At 43.6% G+C, this 18,939-nt stretch overlaps 2 protein-coding genes and 1 long non-coding RNA gene across 6 annotated transcripts in view; 2 read left to right on the plus strand and 1 right to left on the minus strand.

The window, feature by feature from the left end:
• LOC146360103 (uncharacterized) overlaps window positions 1-3,683 on the plus strand; it is a 109,256-nt gene extending 105,573 nt beyond the window's left edge. The window contains exons 5-6 of the long non-coding RNA XR_014786932.1: window positions 1,427-1,558; window positions 3,330-3,683. This is a non-coding gene — a long non-coding RNA (uncharacterized LOC146360103). The remainder of the gene's footprint in view (window positions 1-1,426; window positions 1,559-3,329) is intronic.
• Window positions 1-10,521, minus strand: part of DTL (denticleless E3 ubiquitin protein ligase adapter) — a 39,913-nt gene extending 29,392 nt beyond the window's left edge. The window contains exons 1-9 of one of the 3 annotated variants that reach the window (XM_084828856.1): window positions 10,281-10,521; window positions 8,383-8,508; window positions 7,036-7,134; window positions 6,777-6,838; window positions 5,985-6,105; window positions 3,900-3,965; window positions 3,453-3,568; window positions 1,532-1,605; window positions 717-820 (exon numbers count right to left, since the gene is read on the minus strand). In XM_084828856.1, the coding sequence (XP_084684982.1) occupies window positions 717-820; window positions 1,532-1,605; window positions 3,453-3,568; window positions 3,900-3,965; window positions 5,985-6,105; window positions 6,777-6,838; window positions 7,036-7,134; window positions 8,383-8,508; window positions 10,281-10,317 (805 nt within the window). In that variant the 5' untranslated portion in view covers window positions 10,318-10,521. Of the gene's footprint in view, window positions 1-716; window positions 821-1,531; window positions 1,606-3,452; window positions 3,569-3,899; window positions 3,966-5,984; window positions 6,106-6,776; window positions 6,839-7,035; window positions 7,135-8,382; window positions 8,509-9,777; window positions 10,149-10,280 lie in introns of those variants that run through there. The other 2 variants (XM_084828855.1, XM_084828857.1) reach the window with 2 other exon arrangements.
• Window positions 10,147-18,939, plus strand: part of INTS7 (integrator complex subunit 7) — a 54,951-nt gene continuing 46,158 nt past the window's right edge. The window contains exons 1-5 of one of the 2 annotated variants that reach the window (XM_084828853.1): window positions 10,147-10,458; window positions 13,627-13,756; window positions 14,357-14,503; window positions 15,202-15,339; window positions 16,606-16,652. In XM_084828853.1, the coding sequence (XP_084684979.1) occupies window positions 10,368-10,458; window positions 13,627-13,756; window positions 14,357-14,503; window positions 15,202-15,339; window positions 16,606-16,652 (553 nt within the window). In that variant the 5' untranslated portion in view covers window positions 10,147-10,367. The remainder of the gene's footprint in view (window positions 10,459-13,626; window positions 13,757-14,356; window positions 14,504-15,201; window positions 15,340-16,605; window positions 16,653-18,939) is intronic. The other variant, XM_084828854.1, reaches the window with a different exon arrangement.

Consider the following 18,939-nt stretch of genomic DNA (forward strand, 5'->3'; position numbering starts at 1 on the left):
ACTGAACCAGTACTGAGCTCTTAAAGCCTCAGTGCAGCGAGCCTGTCCAGAAGGCCACCACAACTGATGATACAGAATGCCACTGAGAAATCCAGGAGAATTAGCAGAATCACACTCTCTGCCCTTCTTTCAAAGCAGGTTATCAGTCAGGACAACTAAAGCAGGTTCTGTGTCATAAACAAAGTCTGAAACTAGATAAAAACAGATCCAGATAATCAGCATCAACCAAAAGTGCAATGCTAATGTAGCAACGTAAAGCATGTATTATTTAAGGGGCAGAGGGAAAGCAAAGGAAGACTTGCTGCTCTGTTTTGGAAGGACATTACGCCTTATGAACCTGCCCAGTTATTAAGATCTGCAGGAGTTACCCAGCTGAGGGCACCATCACCTGCAGAGTCTGTCAGGCATGAAAGGGCTTTCGCTTGTGTTGCACCTGAACTGTGGAGTGTGCTCCCCCAAGAACTATGATTGGCCCCCACTCTCTTGGCTTTCAAAAAGGGTGGTAAGACACATCTTTTAAACGTAGCCTTTTAAATTAAGTAGTTTTAATGCTTTAATGTTTTACTGTTTAAATTTTTTTTAAACTGTCTTATGGGTTTATTGTTTTAAATTGTTGTGCACCACCTTGATGGTTTTGTAGCAAATAAAGGCAGTTACAAAATAACAAATAAAAAACATTGGTTTCCTTCCTTCTTGAAAACACTGTTTCATCATACCAAGTTTACGAGTGCTGTTCCCAGGGTAGCTGAAAGACCTGGATGGCACTGGATCCTGGCGATATGTAGTGTAGTTCTTGCGGAGGTCCCATACTTTGATTACGCTACAATTCAAGAGACAGAACTTCTCAAAATTGCATACCATTGTCCATTCTCAATTGTAATGTACCACCCCCCCACCCCTGATATATACACACCAAGGAGAATGCAACCCTCTATATAGTCAGTGGACAGACCATGTCTACTTAATTTAGACATATGAGATTCACCTTTAGATACTTCTGCAAGGATTTATTTATGAAATAAATATTCATTCATTTAATTTATTTATGTACTATTCATTGCATGCTTTAAAGCAGGAGTGGGCATACAGAATCTACCATCTGTTTTACTAGAACCCTGAGATCCACCAACCAGAGGCTGGTGCGAAATACTAGTTCAGGTGTGTGGATATAGGCTAAGAATTAAGGAACAGCATGTCTCCAAGCACATGCTTGGCCCAGGAATTTGTGATCAGTACAGAACCACGCTCACAAGTCCTTTCACCCCTTGCCAATCTACTCCAAATTGCCCACAAATCTACCAGTCAATCCTGATCTACCTTCTATCCACCCCTGCTTTAAAGTAAAGATGTAAGCCCCCAAGTAGGAGGGTCATATTCATTCAGCAAAATCATGTTATCCTAAAGTTCGCCTTTTATTCTTTTCAAGACGTCTATATCCCTGCGGCAGAGGACACCCTGGGGAGAACTGGAGCAGTTGGGACAGAGGAGTCAAGAACAGTCTGTTGAACTAATGCAAGAATTGCCTCCTTACCCATCAACTGCCCCTGCTGAGATTAAGGTGTGTTCATCTTGGAGTAGCACCACTGTCACACTCTGTTGGAAATCCTTAAAAGAGAAGTGAAAAAGGAGTTCCTTTCTGAACAGGCTAATACTATGACCAAGTTCTTTGATGTAGTTCCAATCCTGAGAATCTTGTCTTGAGAATCCCCTATAAATAGCTTCAGCAGGCACCTTTCCTATATTCACCACCTACCAGTTTAGCAATCAGTTGCCCATCCCTTAGGAACAGTTGATATACAGGTAACTATTATGCATGGAAGAAAGGTAAGGTAATTAAAGCTGCAATCCTAGTCACACTTACCCAGGAATAAGATCCACCAAACACAACAGGACTGGCTTTCTAAGCAAGCATGCATGGGATTGTGTTGCAAGTCTTTTAAATAATTCCACAAACCAACAAAGAGTGAGGGACAGTGCCATCTACACCACTGAACAACTTATGATTTCAAGATGCAGAACACTATACATTTACCCTACAGTCAGGGCTGTTCAGATTTCAGAAGTTTCTTTCCTAAGGAATTCCTTGGGATATAATTGGTCTGAGAAGTAGGCTGTCTATTAATGAAACTTCCACTGGGGGCTTGTGCACACATGCATTTCTAGGCCTACCCTCCAAAGATAAGTGAGAATGTAACAAGGAAACTGCTGCCTAATCTTAACTCAAGGTAGAAATTGAGGTGATAAAGCTGCACAAACATAGGCTGGGTTTGCACATGTTAACCCATGGTATGGGTTGTCAATAAGTGTGAACCCATAACCATGGGTTGTTCAAGGATTGCTTCGCCAGGCTACAGAGGTGGCAGGCAAGAGTGGTAAAAATCACCAGCCACTCTACAGGCCAGTACTACAATGCTGGAGAGGCATCTGGGTTACAGGGAGGGAGTGGGTGAAGGAGGGAAACAAACAACCCAGATATTGGGAAAACAGAGTAAACATTACTGGGTTAGATGAATAAATAGTCTGACCTAAGCATGTTCCTGTGAGAAGACTGAACACGTAACACTCCCTCCTGTACAAAGTATAGGTCTGCATATATATACTGTGATGATGTTCTCTGTGGGTGAAAGCATGCTTATTCTGTGGAGTATATCTGTGAGAGAAAGCAATAACCTACAAGATAAAGGTGAGAGAAGTTTGTCTGCCAGACTGAGCAAAGGCAATAATTTGGTGAAAGGCCTAATAGAACTGCCATGTAAAAAGACAGCGGTCTTTTTTTGTTTTGTTTCTCTAGCTCAGTGTTCTCCATGGCAAGGCCTGATGGGCACTGGCAGTTCCTGATCGTTTCCAGTGTGGCTCTCAAACTCTCTCTCCCTCCTTTTTGCAGTGGCTGCTTACTCACACCAGGGGCTCTCTAACTTTGCCTTACTGTTTGCTTGAGTGGTAGGCCGGCTACTATGATAGGGGCTACCAGAACAGGCTTTGGGTGTGGGGAGTCAGGAGACTTGCCACTTGTCAGCTGAAAGGTAGCTCTGGAAGGGGGAGAGGAAAATGAAGGAGCAATCAGCCAATTAGCTGTAGTTGCAGGGGAGCACAAGAGGCAAAGAGAAACATGACTGGCTAGCTGCAGTGCTGTATGCACAGGCACCCAAATGGCCTCAGTGGTGGTGCCTGCAGCCAAAGTGGCTCCTGCTTGAAAAATAGTGAAGATCACCATTCTAGCTGGAAGACCCACAGGCCTTCCAAGTGGGTAGTTATTGGTGGAGGGTTCCACGGATCTATTTAATTGAGTTTGCTTACTTCTTTCCCTCCATTATTTACCATTTCAACAGCTTATTTTCAAGTCAAACCTGATCTCCACCTGGCGGGGCTGACCTGGAAACAGAACTCCCCACAGAGCTAATCTCCTTTAGCAAAAGATGGACTTTAATGGCCTACAGCTTCCAAATCCTTACCACCGAGGGAGCAAGTCCTCTCACACTCTGCTTTTTCTTCTTCAATTTGGATGGTGTCTGCTTGTCTATTATGTTGTGGGCTCCACTTATTTGTTTCACCTGTCGGTAAAACCCATCTGAAAGGCAGTTTAAGAACAATATTAAAAGCACCTTCCCTGGCACCACACTTGCACACAGTAACTGACATGCACTCTTTGGAGTTTTACTAAATATACTAAATTCCATGACTACAGTTATGCCTCTGTACTGATTTTTTTTAAACAAACTAGATGAAAGCTGGATAACTGAGCCAGTGTTACATAATGGACAGCACAGAAATTAGAACAGGGCGACCCAACTTCAAATCCCCAATAAAGCTCTCTGGGTGATCTAGTGGTGATCTGTTAGCTCCTAAGGTTGTTGTGAGGATAAAAGGTGGATGGGGTGATAAATAGATAAGTAACATACCTTTCTTATTGCACCGAGTGTCCCACACCATGATATTTCCATCTCTTCCTCCAGTACAAAACACAGCTGTGAAATATACAATTAGAATCCCTCATGTAAAAAATTCGTCAGTACAGAATCCAGCTGATGAAGTTCTAGGTCTTCATCTGCTCTCTGTAAAACAGTAATCTCCATTTCAAATACTGAAACAGTTTACATTTGCAAATCCAAACACTCTGTTCCAGATTTCAAAGCAACCTAATTAAACATATTGCTCTGCACAAATTTAGGAGCCATTTTGCATCGCCACTTGCCATTAAATTCCCCATTCTTTTAACATCATGATTTGAACATGCCACTGTAGTTGGACTGAATTCACTACTTAAATTAGTCCTTACAGTTTCTCCATTACTCATCTCTTTAACATTGCCACTAAAGGACATTCCACTCTCCCTGAGCAGTCTATTTGATTATCCAGTGTTCTTTCAGCTAAGGGAGCCTCCACACTGCAAACTTCCACCACAGCTGATTTCGCTTTAAGTCAGATATAGGCTATCTGGTGTCCTCCAAATATTTTGGACTACAACTCGCATCAGCATGGTGTATTGTCAGGAATTATGGGAGCTTTAATCCAAAACATCGGGAGGATGCTGGGTTGCCTACGCTGTTCTAGGTGCTAAGCAACAAAAAGAGGAGGTACTAGCTTGTCTGGAATTTTGCTCTAATGCTTAGGCATGTGTATTGTTGCACCTGTGCAGATCCTGCTGGTTTTTAGTCTATCATCTGCACTAACAAGGATCAGCATGTCCAGGACAGCCCCACATGGCTTGTGGGCATTCGGTGTTCCAAAACAGGATGCCTAGCATTCAAAACAAAAACTCAGACACAAAAAACTCCCCATTTAAAATGTCTAAAGAGATTTTATGGTGCAGCAGCAGTATCTAGGTTTTATTACACCACACACTAGATGTTTCAAGTAGCTGTCTCTACGTTTTCATCCAGTTAGTGCATAAAGCTTTCTGTCTGAAATAATTCCAAGAAGCATTTCTCAATATGAATTCTAAACCTATTTTACTAAAACCTAAATGTCTTGTGTCTTGGACTTGCCTCAGTGACCCTGGTAAACAATCACTTAACCTTCTGGAGAACACCTTTTCTAAAGTTATTATCTTTAAAACCATGAGGAAATACTCTGAATACTCTGGATGTAACACAAAGTGTGTGCCACACCTAATTCATAACTGGACAGCATCCCAGGCTCTGCAAGCCCAAGTCACTGCATTTTCACCCAAAGATCTGAAAATGAGGTAGCATCACCTCACAGGTAGAGGCATCAAACACTGCTGACAGATGCCTACGCAGACCTACCCACATGGACACTAGACCTCTTCCTCATCTACACAAGACTATCTACCATCTAAAGAAAGTGTGAGCAAAAGGTAGATTGTGGTCTACAGGTAGATCTCTGGATGATCTGCAGTAGATCAAGGGTTTCCAATTCTCAATTGTCGAACAGCAGTAACAATTAAAAAGCCTTCCTCACCTAAATTACATCACTGAAGACCAGCACTCAGGGGAAAACCAGGAGTGTGAAATAACTTGTGAGCTTGGTTCTGGCAGTGATCTTGGGCTGAGCATGTGCTCATAAGTACTCTGTTTCTTAACTCTTAAGATGTGCACCCGGCTCCAGTTGGTGGACCCAGAGTTCTAATAAAAAACACACATAAGCCTGAAGTCTGTTCACCGATCAAGTATTTATTTAAAAGGAGGACAAGGTGTCAGAAGGTTCCCCATGACACGGGTGCAGCTTTTCAACAACCTGTGATCAATCCATAGGGGAGGGGCTGCAGCTCAGCAGTACAGTGCTTTGTATAAAGAAGATATTGGGTTCAATCCATAGTATCACCAGCTAAAATGATCAGGTAGCAACTGACTAGCAAGATCTCTGCCTGAGATTCCAGACAGCCACTGCCAGACAGAGTAGACAATACCGGGCCAGGTGGACAAACAGTCTGACCTGCTTTAAGGAAGCTTCCTATGTTCCACTTTTTCCAATCTCAAAAGGACAGCGCTAAGATTCACTGAAGAATAAAGTATCACATTCACCTCTCTCAAATTTAGAGAAAGCAACAGACTTGAGGCTGCACTGGTGTCCTTTGCATACTCCCAGTAGCTCACCAGTCCTTACATCCCAGACTTTTGCAGTTTGGTCTCCTGAAGCAGTAACCTTAGAGAAGACAAATGCAATTAGTTCTTTCAGCAACACTCCTCCCCCCACCAGCCCCAAAACAAGGCCTGTGGCACCTTAGAGGCTATAACCTTATTGGGGAATGAGCTTTTGAAGGCAAAAGCATGTTCCATCAGATATGTGAAACAAGTGTTCACTGCAACCCTATTCATGTTTACTCAGAAATACACTCCAGCAAATGCAATGGGACTTGCTGCCCAAGCAAGTGTGCACAAAACTGCAGCCTTAGGATGCAGCAGGTATATATATGGATTGAGATATGAAGGCGCATGATTGAAAGGTAAATAACACACCCCAATAGATATGGAAGACAAAAATACATTACAGAATCAGAGATGAAAGGGACCTTAGAGGACACGTAGTCCAACCCCCTGCTTAATGCAGGATCTACAATACAGGATACAACTACAGTATCCTTGACAGATGGCTGTCCAGCCTCTGCTTAAATACCTCCAGTGAAGGCGAGTCAACCACCCTCTGGGTCAGACTGTTCCACTGTTGAACAGCTCATACCATCCTTTTTTCTTTAGGTGTAGCCAACAGTCAGTAGTTCCATTTGCTGACAGAGTAGAAGGGCAGAGAGGGCACTGGAGTTTGTTACAGGACTTAGCAAGAGCCAAGCAGGGAAGGGATAGTACTAGTTTACTCACAATTTTGTGTTCACTGGGCATCCATGCAAGATCAAAAACAGCATTTGAATGAGCCTGCCACTCTGAAGGGAAAACAAAAGTACACATTAGTTCCAAATAAGATAGCATCAATCCTTTTGTAACAGAACAATTTATGAAAAATAGTGACAAGAACAAGAACTTATAATGCCAATTATCTAATCTGTCAAGACACAAAAAATCCTGCCTTTATCAAACAATTCAGCTCATGATTCAGATCAAGGTGAAGGCTTCTGTTTACCTCTAAAAATGTGCTTGTTGCTTGCTTGGATGTGGGTATCATACAGCCTAACAAATCCCTCTTCATTTGCAACGGCAAGTATATGCTGCGCATCTGGAGCTAAAACATAAGGTAGCAATATTTGTGCAATTTAAAATCTTTGAGAATTTACAGTTGTGGACAGTAGTCTCCTAAAGGTGCAATTTACCTGTATGAAATCTGACACAATAAAAGCATAACACACATAGAGAAATAACATAAAATCATGGAGTGGAATCTACAGAGAAATATTGACATAATAGGACAGAAATTTCAAAATAAAAAATCATAGCACTGAGTGCTAAATTCCAGTATGACAACAATATTCTGCATCTATTTGGCACTGTAGTAGTTGGTCTTTATCTGTGCAAACCAAAACTGGACGGCTTTTTGCAAACACATGTTAATTCTGTCCAGCGCTAGATAGTCTCAAATCCTCTTATATCAATTTTTACTGAATGCATCTGCATTTAAACAACTAATCCTGTCTAAGCATCTTCTTTAGTGAGACATAAATTTAATAAATAAGTAGTTTATATCACTGTGGTATACAAAACATCTAGCAAACAATTCTGTAAGCAAATACTGAGCATTTATAGTAACTGTAGAAGCTGCAAATCAGTTAAGGATCAGAGGCATGCCCCTGTTCAGATGCAGCACTGGCAATTCCTGGGTTTTTTAATTGTGGCGAAGAATGGAGCACATGCTCGTTGTTTCCACTTTTAATCAACAATCTAGGAAACCTCCATTCCTGGGTTATTTTGTGACATCCGAACCCAGAAGCTGTGCATTGTTTGTGTTAAACAACCCAGAGTTAACTCAACAACAAACCATGGACAATTGTTGGGTTAACAACCCAGGAATGGCTAGTGTTACATCCGAACTGGATCAGTATCTAGCAACTCTTATGACTGGACAAATGTAATGTGCGCCCAGGTATTTAATACATTATTAAAATGTATTTAGAAGATGACTAAGTCAATTACACAATACTTCAACCTACTTAATATTCATATAGTCAATGGCTGACAAACTCTGAACTTGTACTAAAACTCACATTCCATTTGGCAGAATTCTTGAATTCAAAATATATATCGACACATAGCTCTTAATATTGCAGCCAATCCACTGTATCAAAATAGGTCACAACACCTATCAGTTTAAATAAGGCAGGATTTTTTTAAATATATGCCAGCTGTTTTACTCCTTGTTCATTCTAAACTATTGGTGGATCAAAGTGGTTGGTCATTATGGACATGGTTTATTTCATCTTTGCCATAAAGCAAAATAGTGACAAATGTTTCCAGATTACCCCCCCCCCATACACACCTGTTGAAAAGGTGCAGCCGAATGGAGGAACTGGCATTCCCATTTCTCCATTGGAAGGGTGGTCATCTACCTTAGAACACTGATAGCACCCTAAAAAATGGTACAAGGAAAACCTTGGCAGCTGACCTAAAAAAGACAAAAAGGTTGTGAAGAAATGCTTTTTGAAAAAATAAGCAACAAAACTCTGCAGCTGTCACTTACATTTTCCTATCTACTCTGCATATTGCTAAAGCAGGGGTGGGCTGTGTAGCTCCAAATGTTGGTAGACTCCAGTTCCCATCAGCCCGAGCCAGCCTGGCTAATGGAGAGGTGAGATATGAGCACTTCATCAACTTCTGGAGGGCTGCTAGTTCAAGGGTAAATCTGCTTGAGGCAGCAGAGGACATGCACTTTCACAGCATCTGCAGTGCATCACTAATGCAGCCAACCCCTCCAAATGACATGTTACTGCAAATGTGTGAGGGATAACTCACACACCTATACTAAACACTGCTCAGCTGCTCTGTTCCTCCCGGTTGTTGCAAAAATCTTCCAATTTTAGGAACAGAGCTCTCCTATGTGGTTATGTTCAGCATGAAGGTGAACTAACAAAGGGGGAGCGGGTCCTATATTTATAAATAAGTATACTGCTGTATACTTGCAGCAGTAATCTAAGTTGCTCTCAAAATGTAGGTATTATACGGCAGGGGAGAAAGTGTGATCTTGCATCACGGCTTGGACGAATAGTGCAGAAACGTGCTGGTTTTGCTATGGGCTCTTTCTATTTACTTGTTTTTCACCCCATCTTCTGTCCCTAGTCTGGCTTTGAAAGCATATGAAACAGAGGAGGGGGTGAGAAATGGGATTACTATCCTGCATTACAAACTTAAGGTACAATCCTATGCATGTTTTAACAGAAAAATGTCCTACAATTCCCAGCATCCTTCCAGCTGGCCATGCTGGCTGGGACATGCTAGGAATTGTAGGACTTCTTTCTGTCTAAACCTGCATAGGATTACACCCTTAGACTAATACTTTTTTCCCAGAGAGCAGCTTGCCCCTCACCCCACCAGCTCAGCCATGAAACTCGCTTGGGCCAGAGATCTCCCCCCCCCCGCCCGTCTCAGACTAACCTACCTCACAGGATTGCCATAATGATAAAAAGGGATGAGGGAAAAAACGCCATCCTGATCTCCTTGAAAGAAGCGTGGGGTTAACGAAAATGTGTATGAATAGACAGAACTGGTCTCAGTTCAGTGCTCGAATTAGAGGGGGGCGCAGAGGAATCCAAGGCTAAAAGGGGGGGTCGAGGTTTCTGGATTTCATTAAGGGTCCTCTTCCTCCCCTCCCAAGTACCTCGAGCACCAGCTCATTGGGATGAAGAAAAAGAAGGTTCTTCTCCCCCGCCCTCCTTACCCTGCGGCCCAGCCTGGCAGCGACGAACCAGGGAACGGCACAGCATGACGAAGGCCACAGCTTAAACCCCAACTCGCTCCCCGCGCAGTTCCAGCCGGGACCCGAACAACTCTGGACTAACAGACTCCCGCCAGCCCGAAGAACGCGCCAAAATCTCCTCACGCGTAGCCATTGGGTAGCGCGGAGCGTGAAACCACTCCCCTCTTTTCCATTGGCTTCTCCTATCCCACCAACCGAATGAGGTTACGCCCACAGCTCTCTTCCCTCATGAATGTTAGCAATAAGCCCGCCACACTTTCGCCACAACTGCGCATGCGTAGCCCATATCGTCCTTTCTAACATTCGTTTCGAGTCTTTCCTCTCCCGTACAGAACGGCGGCGGTAGTACGCATGTGCGCTAGAAGGGCTGTGGCGGGAATCCACGCGCGCAGGCGCTCCAAACAGTGTGGCCTCTGCACAGGCGCAGTAGCGGCCGTTTGAGACGGAAAGGGAAGAGTACGAACGTATGCGTCTTGTGTGTGGAAAAACAATAACGTGCATGTTGTCTCTCTCCCTCCACGGTAGGGAACCCTTGTATAGCGCAGAACGCCATGGCCTCCGCTTCCAAGTCCTTCCTCGCCGATGCCGGTTACGGGGAGCAGGAGCTGGACGCCAACTCTGCCCTCATGGAGCTGGATAAAGGTAAGGCGAAAAGTGCGGGCGCGAGTGGCATGCGCGTGCGCCGATAGTCTCGCGACGACACCCGTTCCTCGAGGCAGGCCCCGCCCCTTCGTTGTGAGGTGGGGAGTTTGAAGGAGAGCCGTTGGGTTCCGTTGGGGACGGTTACCCAAGCAGAGGGTTGGCCACGAAAAAGACCCTGAGTCAGACGCTTGTGGCACCTCAGAGCAGCCTCTTCCAACCTGGCGCCCGCCAGATGTGTTGAACTGCAACTCTCGTGCTGGCTGAGGATGATGGGTTGCAGTCCAACAACATCAGGACAGGGGAGCGCCTGGTTGGAAATGCCTGCCTCGAAGACTAAGTCATTTATTATGGCGTAAGCGAGCAAAGTCTTTTAAGGCAGGGGTGAGGAACGTGTGACCCTCCAGATGTTGTTGGACTGCAACTCCCATTGTCTCCGGCCAGCATGGGATTTGTAGTCCAACATCTGGAGGGCGCCAGGTTGGAAATGGCTGTTTTAAGGTGCCACAAACCTCACTGTTTGCTGCCTCAGCCTAACATAGCTACCCCTCTGCAACTCTTAACTTGCCTGATTGTCCCAGACATGAACCAACTCTTCTCTTTCAAACTGCCTCCCCATGCTGTCTGGAGATGATGGGATTTGTAGTCCAAGAAGATCTGGAGAGCACCAGGTTGGAAATGGCTGCCTTAATAACATTTATTATAGCATAAGCAAGCATACTCTTTAAAGCAGGGGTGGGAATGTGTGGCCCTCCAGATGTTGTTAGACTGCAACTCCCATCAGCTCTAGCCAGCATAGCCAAAGGTGAGGGATGATGGGAATTGCTGTCTGACAACATCTGGAGGGCCACACATACCCCATTGCTGCTTTAAAGTACCACAAGCCTCTGTTGTTCATCCACACAAAAAGATGATCTAACCTAATTTGTGAAAACCCAACAAATGATACAGGATAGTGCATGTGTGTGTTTTTAAGCCACTTTGCATTAATTAATTAACCCACAATTTAATTAACTCAAGATTTGCCGGGACGCATGCTGCACATGAGCTGCTTCTGATTTGCATTAGCAACCTACAAGATAAGATACCTTTGTAGGTTGGTAGGTTGTTAGTGCGACGTCCGAACCTGGACATTCTGGGTTGTTTAACCCATGAACAATCCAGAATGTCTGGGTTCTTAGGTTGTTTACGCAAACCAGAAACAGCTCATGTGCGGCACATGTCCCTGCAAATTGTGATTGTAATCACATCATAGCAGCAAATTGTAATTAACACATGATTTGCTGCTATGATGTGCGAAACAGGTCCCAGTCTATCCATTTTAGTAATGAGTGAGGCAAGTAGTAATGGGACGGCTGTATCCATCTTGCATTGCTTGTAATCTCATCTGGTTTTCCACTGTTTGAGACAGGGGGCCAGTTTACACATCACAGGGTGCATATCGTGGCAGCAAATCAAACCACTTCCAGCAACAAACCATGGGTTAACCACTGTGGTGTTTAGCTCCTAAACAACCCATTGGTCTGGGTTCATGGCTCATGCTCACATAGAAACTAGAAATGGCTCACAGGCAGCACACGTTCCTGCTTATTGTGGGTTAAATCATCCACGATTTGTCACCTTGATGTGCAAACCAAGTCAATTAGTTTATCTAAGAAGCACCTCTGGTCAGATCCATCATAGAAAGTTCTTGTGTTCTTAAGATTTAAATGTAATTTCTAGAACTTGGCAGATGCTGCTTTACACTAAGCTCAGAGCTAAAATCCTCACTTTTTGTTCAGTCGTTCAGTCGTGTCTGACTCTTTGTGACCCCATGGACCACAGCACGCCATAGGATAAAACTCTGGGTTGGGCTCCCCTCAACAACCCAGAATTCTAGGTTAGCATGTCGTGCTGAGCGACACGCTGTTTTCTAAACTGGATGCAAAGCAGAAGCAGGCGGGAGGCAGAGTGTTCACTCCCACATGGCCCCGAATACCATGGGTTACATAACCCATGGGTTGTTGTTACATGCTGTAACGATATGCTTTATAGTGTGTAAAACTGATAAGAATTTATTGTGTTTTGTAGACATGAGTAGTTCTGTGTGTGTTGTGAGCTAACTGTGAGCACTGGAAAGTATTATTGGAAATGGAGCAAAGAAGGTCGCCACAAGTGGGTTGATTAATTACAGGAAGTTAAAAGCTTGTTGGTGTAGGAGAGGTACCTTTATTAAGGTGCTTCTAAAGACCCTGATGCTGAGAAAGACTGAAGGCAAAAGGAGAAGGGGACGGCAGACGATGAGATGGCTAGATAGCATCACTGATGCAATGAATATGAACTTGAGCACGCTCCGGGAGAGAGCGCAGGACAGGAAGGCCTGGCATGCTATGGTCCATGGGGTCACAAAGAGTCGGACACGACTGAACGACTGAACAACAACAACAACAAAGTCAACAGTAAACCTACCTGCATTGGGAAGCAGTCTCTTATAGTTAGATGCTAAAGCTAGGCACAGGACCAAGACCGGTCTGAAGCTTTGGTTGAGGTCATCAGTATAGAAGTTATAAAAAGTAAGGGTTTGATCTGGTTGGGGAAGAGATCCTGGAAGAATGGGAAACCTGCCAAATGTACTTATGCTAGCTCTGTCCACCATGCCATCTATTTAGGTAAATATGAAATTTTCATATTAGCTGTTAGATTGAGAGGAATTTAGGCCTTACATTATTAATAATGTGCTTGCTATTATTTCCATTATACTCCTGGTGATTATAACTTGTGTGTATTTAAGGGTGTTTATGGTCTGCCTTATCATGATGAAAGAATGTTATTCTCTTAGATTGTTTGAGCAATAAATAAATATTCCTTAATACCGAATTTATGTTGTCTAGCTTGAGAGAAGCTTCAAGGACCACTCCCCATACATTAATTCTTGAAGCTCAAAACACTCGGCAAAGATTTGTAAATCTATCGCTGAGTGGGGTCTGTCGTCCCTTGATCAGGCGAATCACAGATACACCAGTCCAAGTAGGCAAAACAAGCTAGTCAGATAGAATGGGAATAAGTTATTCATCTCAATGCGAACTGGGTAAATGCGTACTTCTTCTTGTTACTTTGTAGGCTGCTTCACCTTCCTTGCATCTCATTGTAAAGTCTAGGATTTATAAGTGCTAAAGGCATTATTTCTCACAGGTCTACGATCTGGCAAACTGGGAGAGCAATGTGAAGCTGTTGTCCGTTTTCCCAGACTATTTCAGAAATATCCATTCCCAATTCTAATTAACTCAGCATTTTTAAAGCTAGCTGATGTATTCAGAGTTGGGTAAGTAAAACCTGCTTGTTTCTGATTCTTAGTATTCAAATAACTGTGTTCTCAATTCAAAGCACTGGTAATGACCCTTTCCCAAGCCATTATGGTTTGGGACCAGGATATCTGGATAACCACCTTCTCCCATTTGAACATTGCCCACTCAGTGAGTTTATCAGTGGTCCTATTTGCAGTATATTTGATAGGGACTAGGGAAAAGACCTTGGTACGTGTGCTTAGGGTTTGGAACTCCCTTCTGAGGGAAGCTTGCCTTGCTCCTTCTTTAATGACCTTCTGGTGCATGGCAAAAATCTTCCATTTTAGGAAAGCTTTTGGCCACAAGATGTGTTAACTCTATTTATAGTTCTTACTCTGCTTTGGGATTTTAACTCTGATGTTTAATTCTGAAGCTGTTTCTGCCCAGTTATTGTTTTACCTGGGGGTGTTTTTCCTGTTTTTGTTTTCTTTTGCCACATCTGAGCTTTTAACTCTGCTTTTAGTTGTGATGTTGTAAAAATTTTTGGCATTGTTGGTTGTTTTTTAATTGCTAACTGCCTTGGACTTCACAGGATACAGATGTTGTAAGTAATCAAATTAAATTATCTTTTAAAACAGAAACAACTTCCTGAGGCTCTGTGTTCTAAAAGTTACTCAGCAGAGTGAGAAGCACTTGGAAAAGATCCTGAATGTGGATGAATTTGTGAAAAGAGTTTTCTCGGTTATTCACAGCAATGATCCAGTTGCTCGAGCGATCACACTCAGGTATGCATATTTGCTGAATGAGGATCTGCCCAGATGCTATATTCTTGAGAGTACTGTTAAGACAGTAACAGCGGAACCAATGAACATATGAAGCTGCCTTTTACCAAGTCAGTCTTTTGATCTTTGTAGCCCAGTACCATTTACTACAGCTAGCAAAGGATCTCCAGGGTCTCTGATAAGAGTCTCTCCTAGCCCTACCACTTGAGTTCCTTTAACTGGAGGTACCAGGGATTGCACTTGGCATCTTCATCAGAAGTATGTGTTCTGTTCACTGAGTTTTGATCCTTCCCCAAGTCTTGGGCTTATGTGCTCCTTCTCACCCCATTTACCATGCATATGGTGTTTTGTGTTGTATCCAGCGGTGTCCTTCCACTTGTAGAACAGACACTGCTGGCAGATAGAATTTCCCCTTCACTCTGCATATGCCCCAGAAATGCTCCAAAGGGTTGGGGAGCCCACTGGAGAAGGTTTGAGGGGCTGCAGTGGGGAGGAAGGTAAGGGAATCTTCCGTTGCACGAGTAGAAGTCCACTCGTGCAATGTTGGATTTAGCCCAATGTTTGCATTATGTTTATCTCTATGCAGCATTTCTTAGATGACTGCAGATTCAGTTCATAGAGCCCCCATTTTTAGAAGGCTCAGCTTTTTTCTGTTGTATCTACTTAGCTGCCTCTTGATGTTCCTCTGGTTTATTCTCCAGGATGTTGGGCAGTATGGCATCCATAATCCCAGAGAGGAAGAATGCGCATCACAGTATTCGCCAGAGCCTGGACTCTCATGACAACGTAGAGGTTGAAGCTGCTATCTTTGCTGCAGCTAATTTTTCTGCCCAGTCCAAGTAAGCAGAACACCACTGGTGTATGTCCATTGTTCTTAGTGTTAAGGCAGTACTTCCCAGTTAATACTTTGCATTTATATAGTAGTAATCCTTACATGACCCCATCAGTACTGTTTCCCCTATACTGTAGCTGGGGGGCAGCTGAGGTGAAAGATGGCAACTTACATAAGATCACCAATGTATTGTTATGCCATTGTTTAAAAGATTTTTGTTTTGCTATAGGCTAATATGAGAGTTAAGCTTAGGGTGGGGTATACGTTTATAGAATAAATAGTTCAGGAAGGGGGAAAGATATGAATCGGGGACTTCCTGTTCCATAGCCCAGGGTGCAATCCCATGCACAGTTACCTGGAATTCAGTCTCATTAAACTCAGTGGGAATTACCTCTGAGTAGATGGTTCCTTACCCTCTGCGCAACTGTAAGGCCCAGTTCATACGTCACAACAACCCAGTTTTTTTTTTTTTTTTAATTCTGGGTTACTGTGTATGCAGCAGTGTGGTGGTGCATGCTGCCTGATCCCTCCCGCTGCATGTGGAAATGGCTAAACAACCCAAGGGCGCTCCCGGGTTGTTTGCTATGACATGTGAACCAGGGACTCTGGCTTGTCTTTCCCCTCTCAGTTACAACATCTAGATAGATATACTCTTTACATACATTTTGCTCCCCAGAATAGGGTTTCCAGCTTGTCTAAATATTGGAAGCCAAAAAGATGAAATACTGATGCTTGCTTAATTTTGCTGAAGTGACAGTGACATAGATCTTAAGGTACAGTGTTCTTTTGGGGCTCCTCAGTCTCTGACCAGCCGTTCCCAAGATCCAGCAGAGATAGAGAGTCATGGGAGGCATAATATACGTAGTTGTATGCTTTAGCTTCTATGCCAGCCTTCCCCAACCTGGGGCCCTCCAGATGTGTTGGACTGCATAATTCTCAACCAGCATGGCCATTGTTATAAGCCTAATGATTCCATCTCATTTGGCCAATGATAGTTGACAAGAGAATGCTTTAAGCAGGGGAAGACTATGTGCAAAAGGTCTAGTTCATACAACTGCTAAAGACCACTCCTTGATGTAGCTTTTGGTCTTTTGGTTTGCTTACCATTTTCTTCCATGCTGTTAGCACTTCTGTTTTATGATGGCGATACCCTAATATGTGAACAAATGCTAATCAGTTGATTAACATTAAAGCTAACAGTGAATCATAAAAAAATCATTCTTTTTGCAGTTCACTCAGTTGTGTAACTTTTTTCCCTCCTAATTCTTGACAGAGATTTTGCCGCAGGGATATGTAACAAAATCAGTGAAATGATTCAAGGTATGTGGATCTTATCTAATAATGAACAAAACGTGATGAAAATGATTTTCATACTTGTTCCCATGCTTTTGAAATAGTTATTCTTTTTTTCAAAAACATTAGAACATTTTGGGTTGTTTGCTGAAACTTCAGAAGTGCCCACTGAATCTGAAGCTCAATCTGAAGAGCTGGTTGATATGAAAGGGTCGGGTTTCCTTCTGATTTGGCACAAAATATTTCTAATATTGTGTATATGGAGGGAGGTCCTGTATTTAGAACTGATGCTATACATTAGTAACTTAGTTTTACATTTTAAGTTATGAATTTTAAAATGTTCATGGTGTGATGTAGGGAGAGAGGTGGGAGAGGAAGGAAATGCTGAGATGGTTCATATGTCACAATGGTTTATTGTGCTTGGGATGAGCCATGGCAAGCCTTGAGTTCCTGCACTCCCACCCCTCCTCAAGTGCAGCTGCAAGGACGAGATTGAAAGCGTTCACTTTTATTTTTGATTAACCACAGTTTGTTTGGTTTGGCTGCAGTTAATCTTAACTATGGTTTGTTTAAACCAAGCCGGTTTCAAACCATATGTTATAGAGCTGGCTTGTTTCAATAAACCATAGTTAAAATTAACCACACTTTAGAGTTTGGAAGCAATGCTAAACTGCAATTAATTAAAAAAAACACCTGGGGGTGGGGGGGTGCACTTCCAGTCTCCTCCTCACAGTCATGTCGGAGGAGGAGTCTGAGGTGCTCCTTGTCATGATAAACCAAGGTTTACTGTGATATCTAAACTGGCCCACTATCTGGCCTAGGTTTGCCTTTTCATGAGAGAGGGGTGTTTTTCTCTGTGTTTCCCCCCTTTCCTCCTGCTGAGATCTTGGGTCAAAAGGGAGAGCTTACTCCTAAGACCAGAAGCTTGAAGAGCAACAGCAAGATGAGGCAGAAGTGGGAAATGCTGAGGAGAAGAAAAATGGAGTAGAGGATACTCCTTGGAAAACGGTGACAGTTAGGAGAAGAAGAACTAGACGCCACTCTGCACCAGTGGAAGCGGTGGAGCTGTGGAACCGATTCCAGGTACTTGCAGATGAGACTGGAGGACAGCCTGCAGAGGAAGAATCACAGGGGAACCTGCATGAGAGTGAGCAAGAGGCTAAAGGTCAGTCAAACAGAGGCGATGAAACCCAGGCCTACAAGAAGAAGAAGAGAAGAGTGGTAGTAGTGGGAGACTCCTTGCTGCGTGGGATCGAGACCCAAGTATGTCGCGAAGACCCGTGGACTCGCCAGGTATGTTGTCTCCCGGGAGGACGGATTAGAGACGTGACTGAAAGGTTGCCTGCACTCATAAAGCCCACTGACAGGTATCCCTTTCTTCTCATCCATGTGGGAACAAATGATACCGCCAAGCGGAGCTACGAAGAGATCACGTCAGACTTTGAAGCTTTGGGAAGGAAACTCAAGAACTTTGGGGCCCAGATAGTTTTCTCATCCATCCTTCCAGTAGTTAGAAGAGGGATAGAAAGGGAACGAAAAATACTCCGGGTGAATGACTGGCTACGAAGGTGGTGCCGACGAGAGAGATTTGGATTCTGGGACCACGGGCTATACTTCCTGGAAGATGGGCTGTTGGCTAGGGATGGGTTGCACCTCACAAAGGCTGGGAAGAATGTGTTTGGACACAGCATGAAGAACTTCATCAGGAGGGCTTTAAACTGAATCCTACGGGGAAGGGAGATGTAATGTTGGGGGTAACAATGGACGTAGGCGCATGCACTGCAATGGAGAGAACAGCGCTGATAGCGCCCAATAATAGTCTTCAGACACATGTAGGAAGAAAGCCAGACTATGAAGCACATGGTCTTCGATGTCTATATACTAATGCCCAGAGTATGGGAAACAAACAGAATGAACTTGAACTCTTAATACAGGAGGGAAATTATGACTTGATAGGTATAACTGAGACTTGGTGGGATGACTCTCATGACTGGAATACAGCAGTTGAAGGATATAACTTGTTCAAAAAGAACAGGAGGAACAGAAAGGGAGGCGGGGTTGCACTGTATGTGAAAAATACATATCTCTGCACAGAAATACAGGAGGAGGAGCTTGGTAGCCCCATCGAGAGCATCTGGGTTGAAATAAATGGAGCAAAGAATAAAAGGAACCTGGTGGTCGGAGTCTACTACCGGCCACCCAATCAAGGAGAAGCCAAGGATGAAACTTTTGAAAAGCAAATAGCCAATGTTTTAAGGAAGCATGATGTAGTAGTAATGGGGGACTTCAATTTCCCCGATATTTGTTGGGAGAC

The sequence above is a fragment of the Heloderma suspectum genome, chromosome 1, assembly GCF_057233095.1.
Source record: "Heloderma suspectum isolate Gila_16-S chromosome 1, 16-S_ref, whole genome shotgun sequence".
NCBI classification, from domain to species: domain Eukaryota; kingdom Metazoa; phylum Chordata; class Lepidosauria; order Squamata; family Helodermatidae; genus Heloderma; species Heloderma suspectum.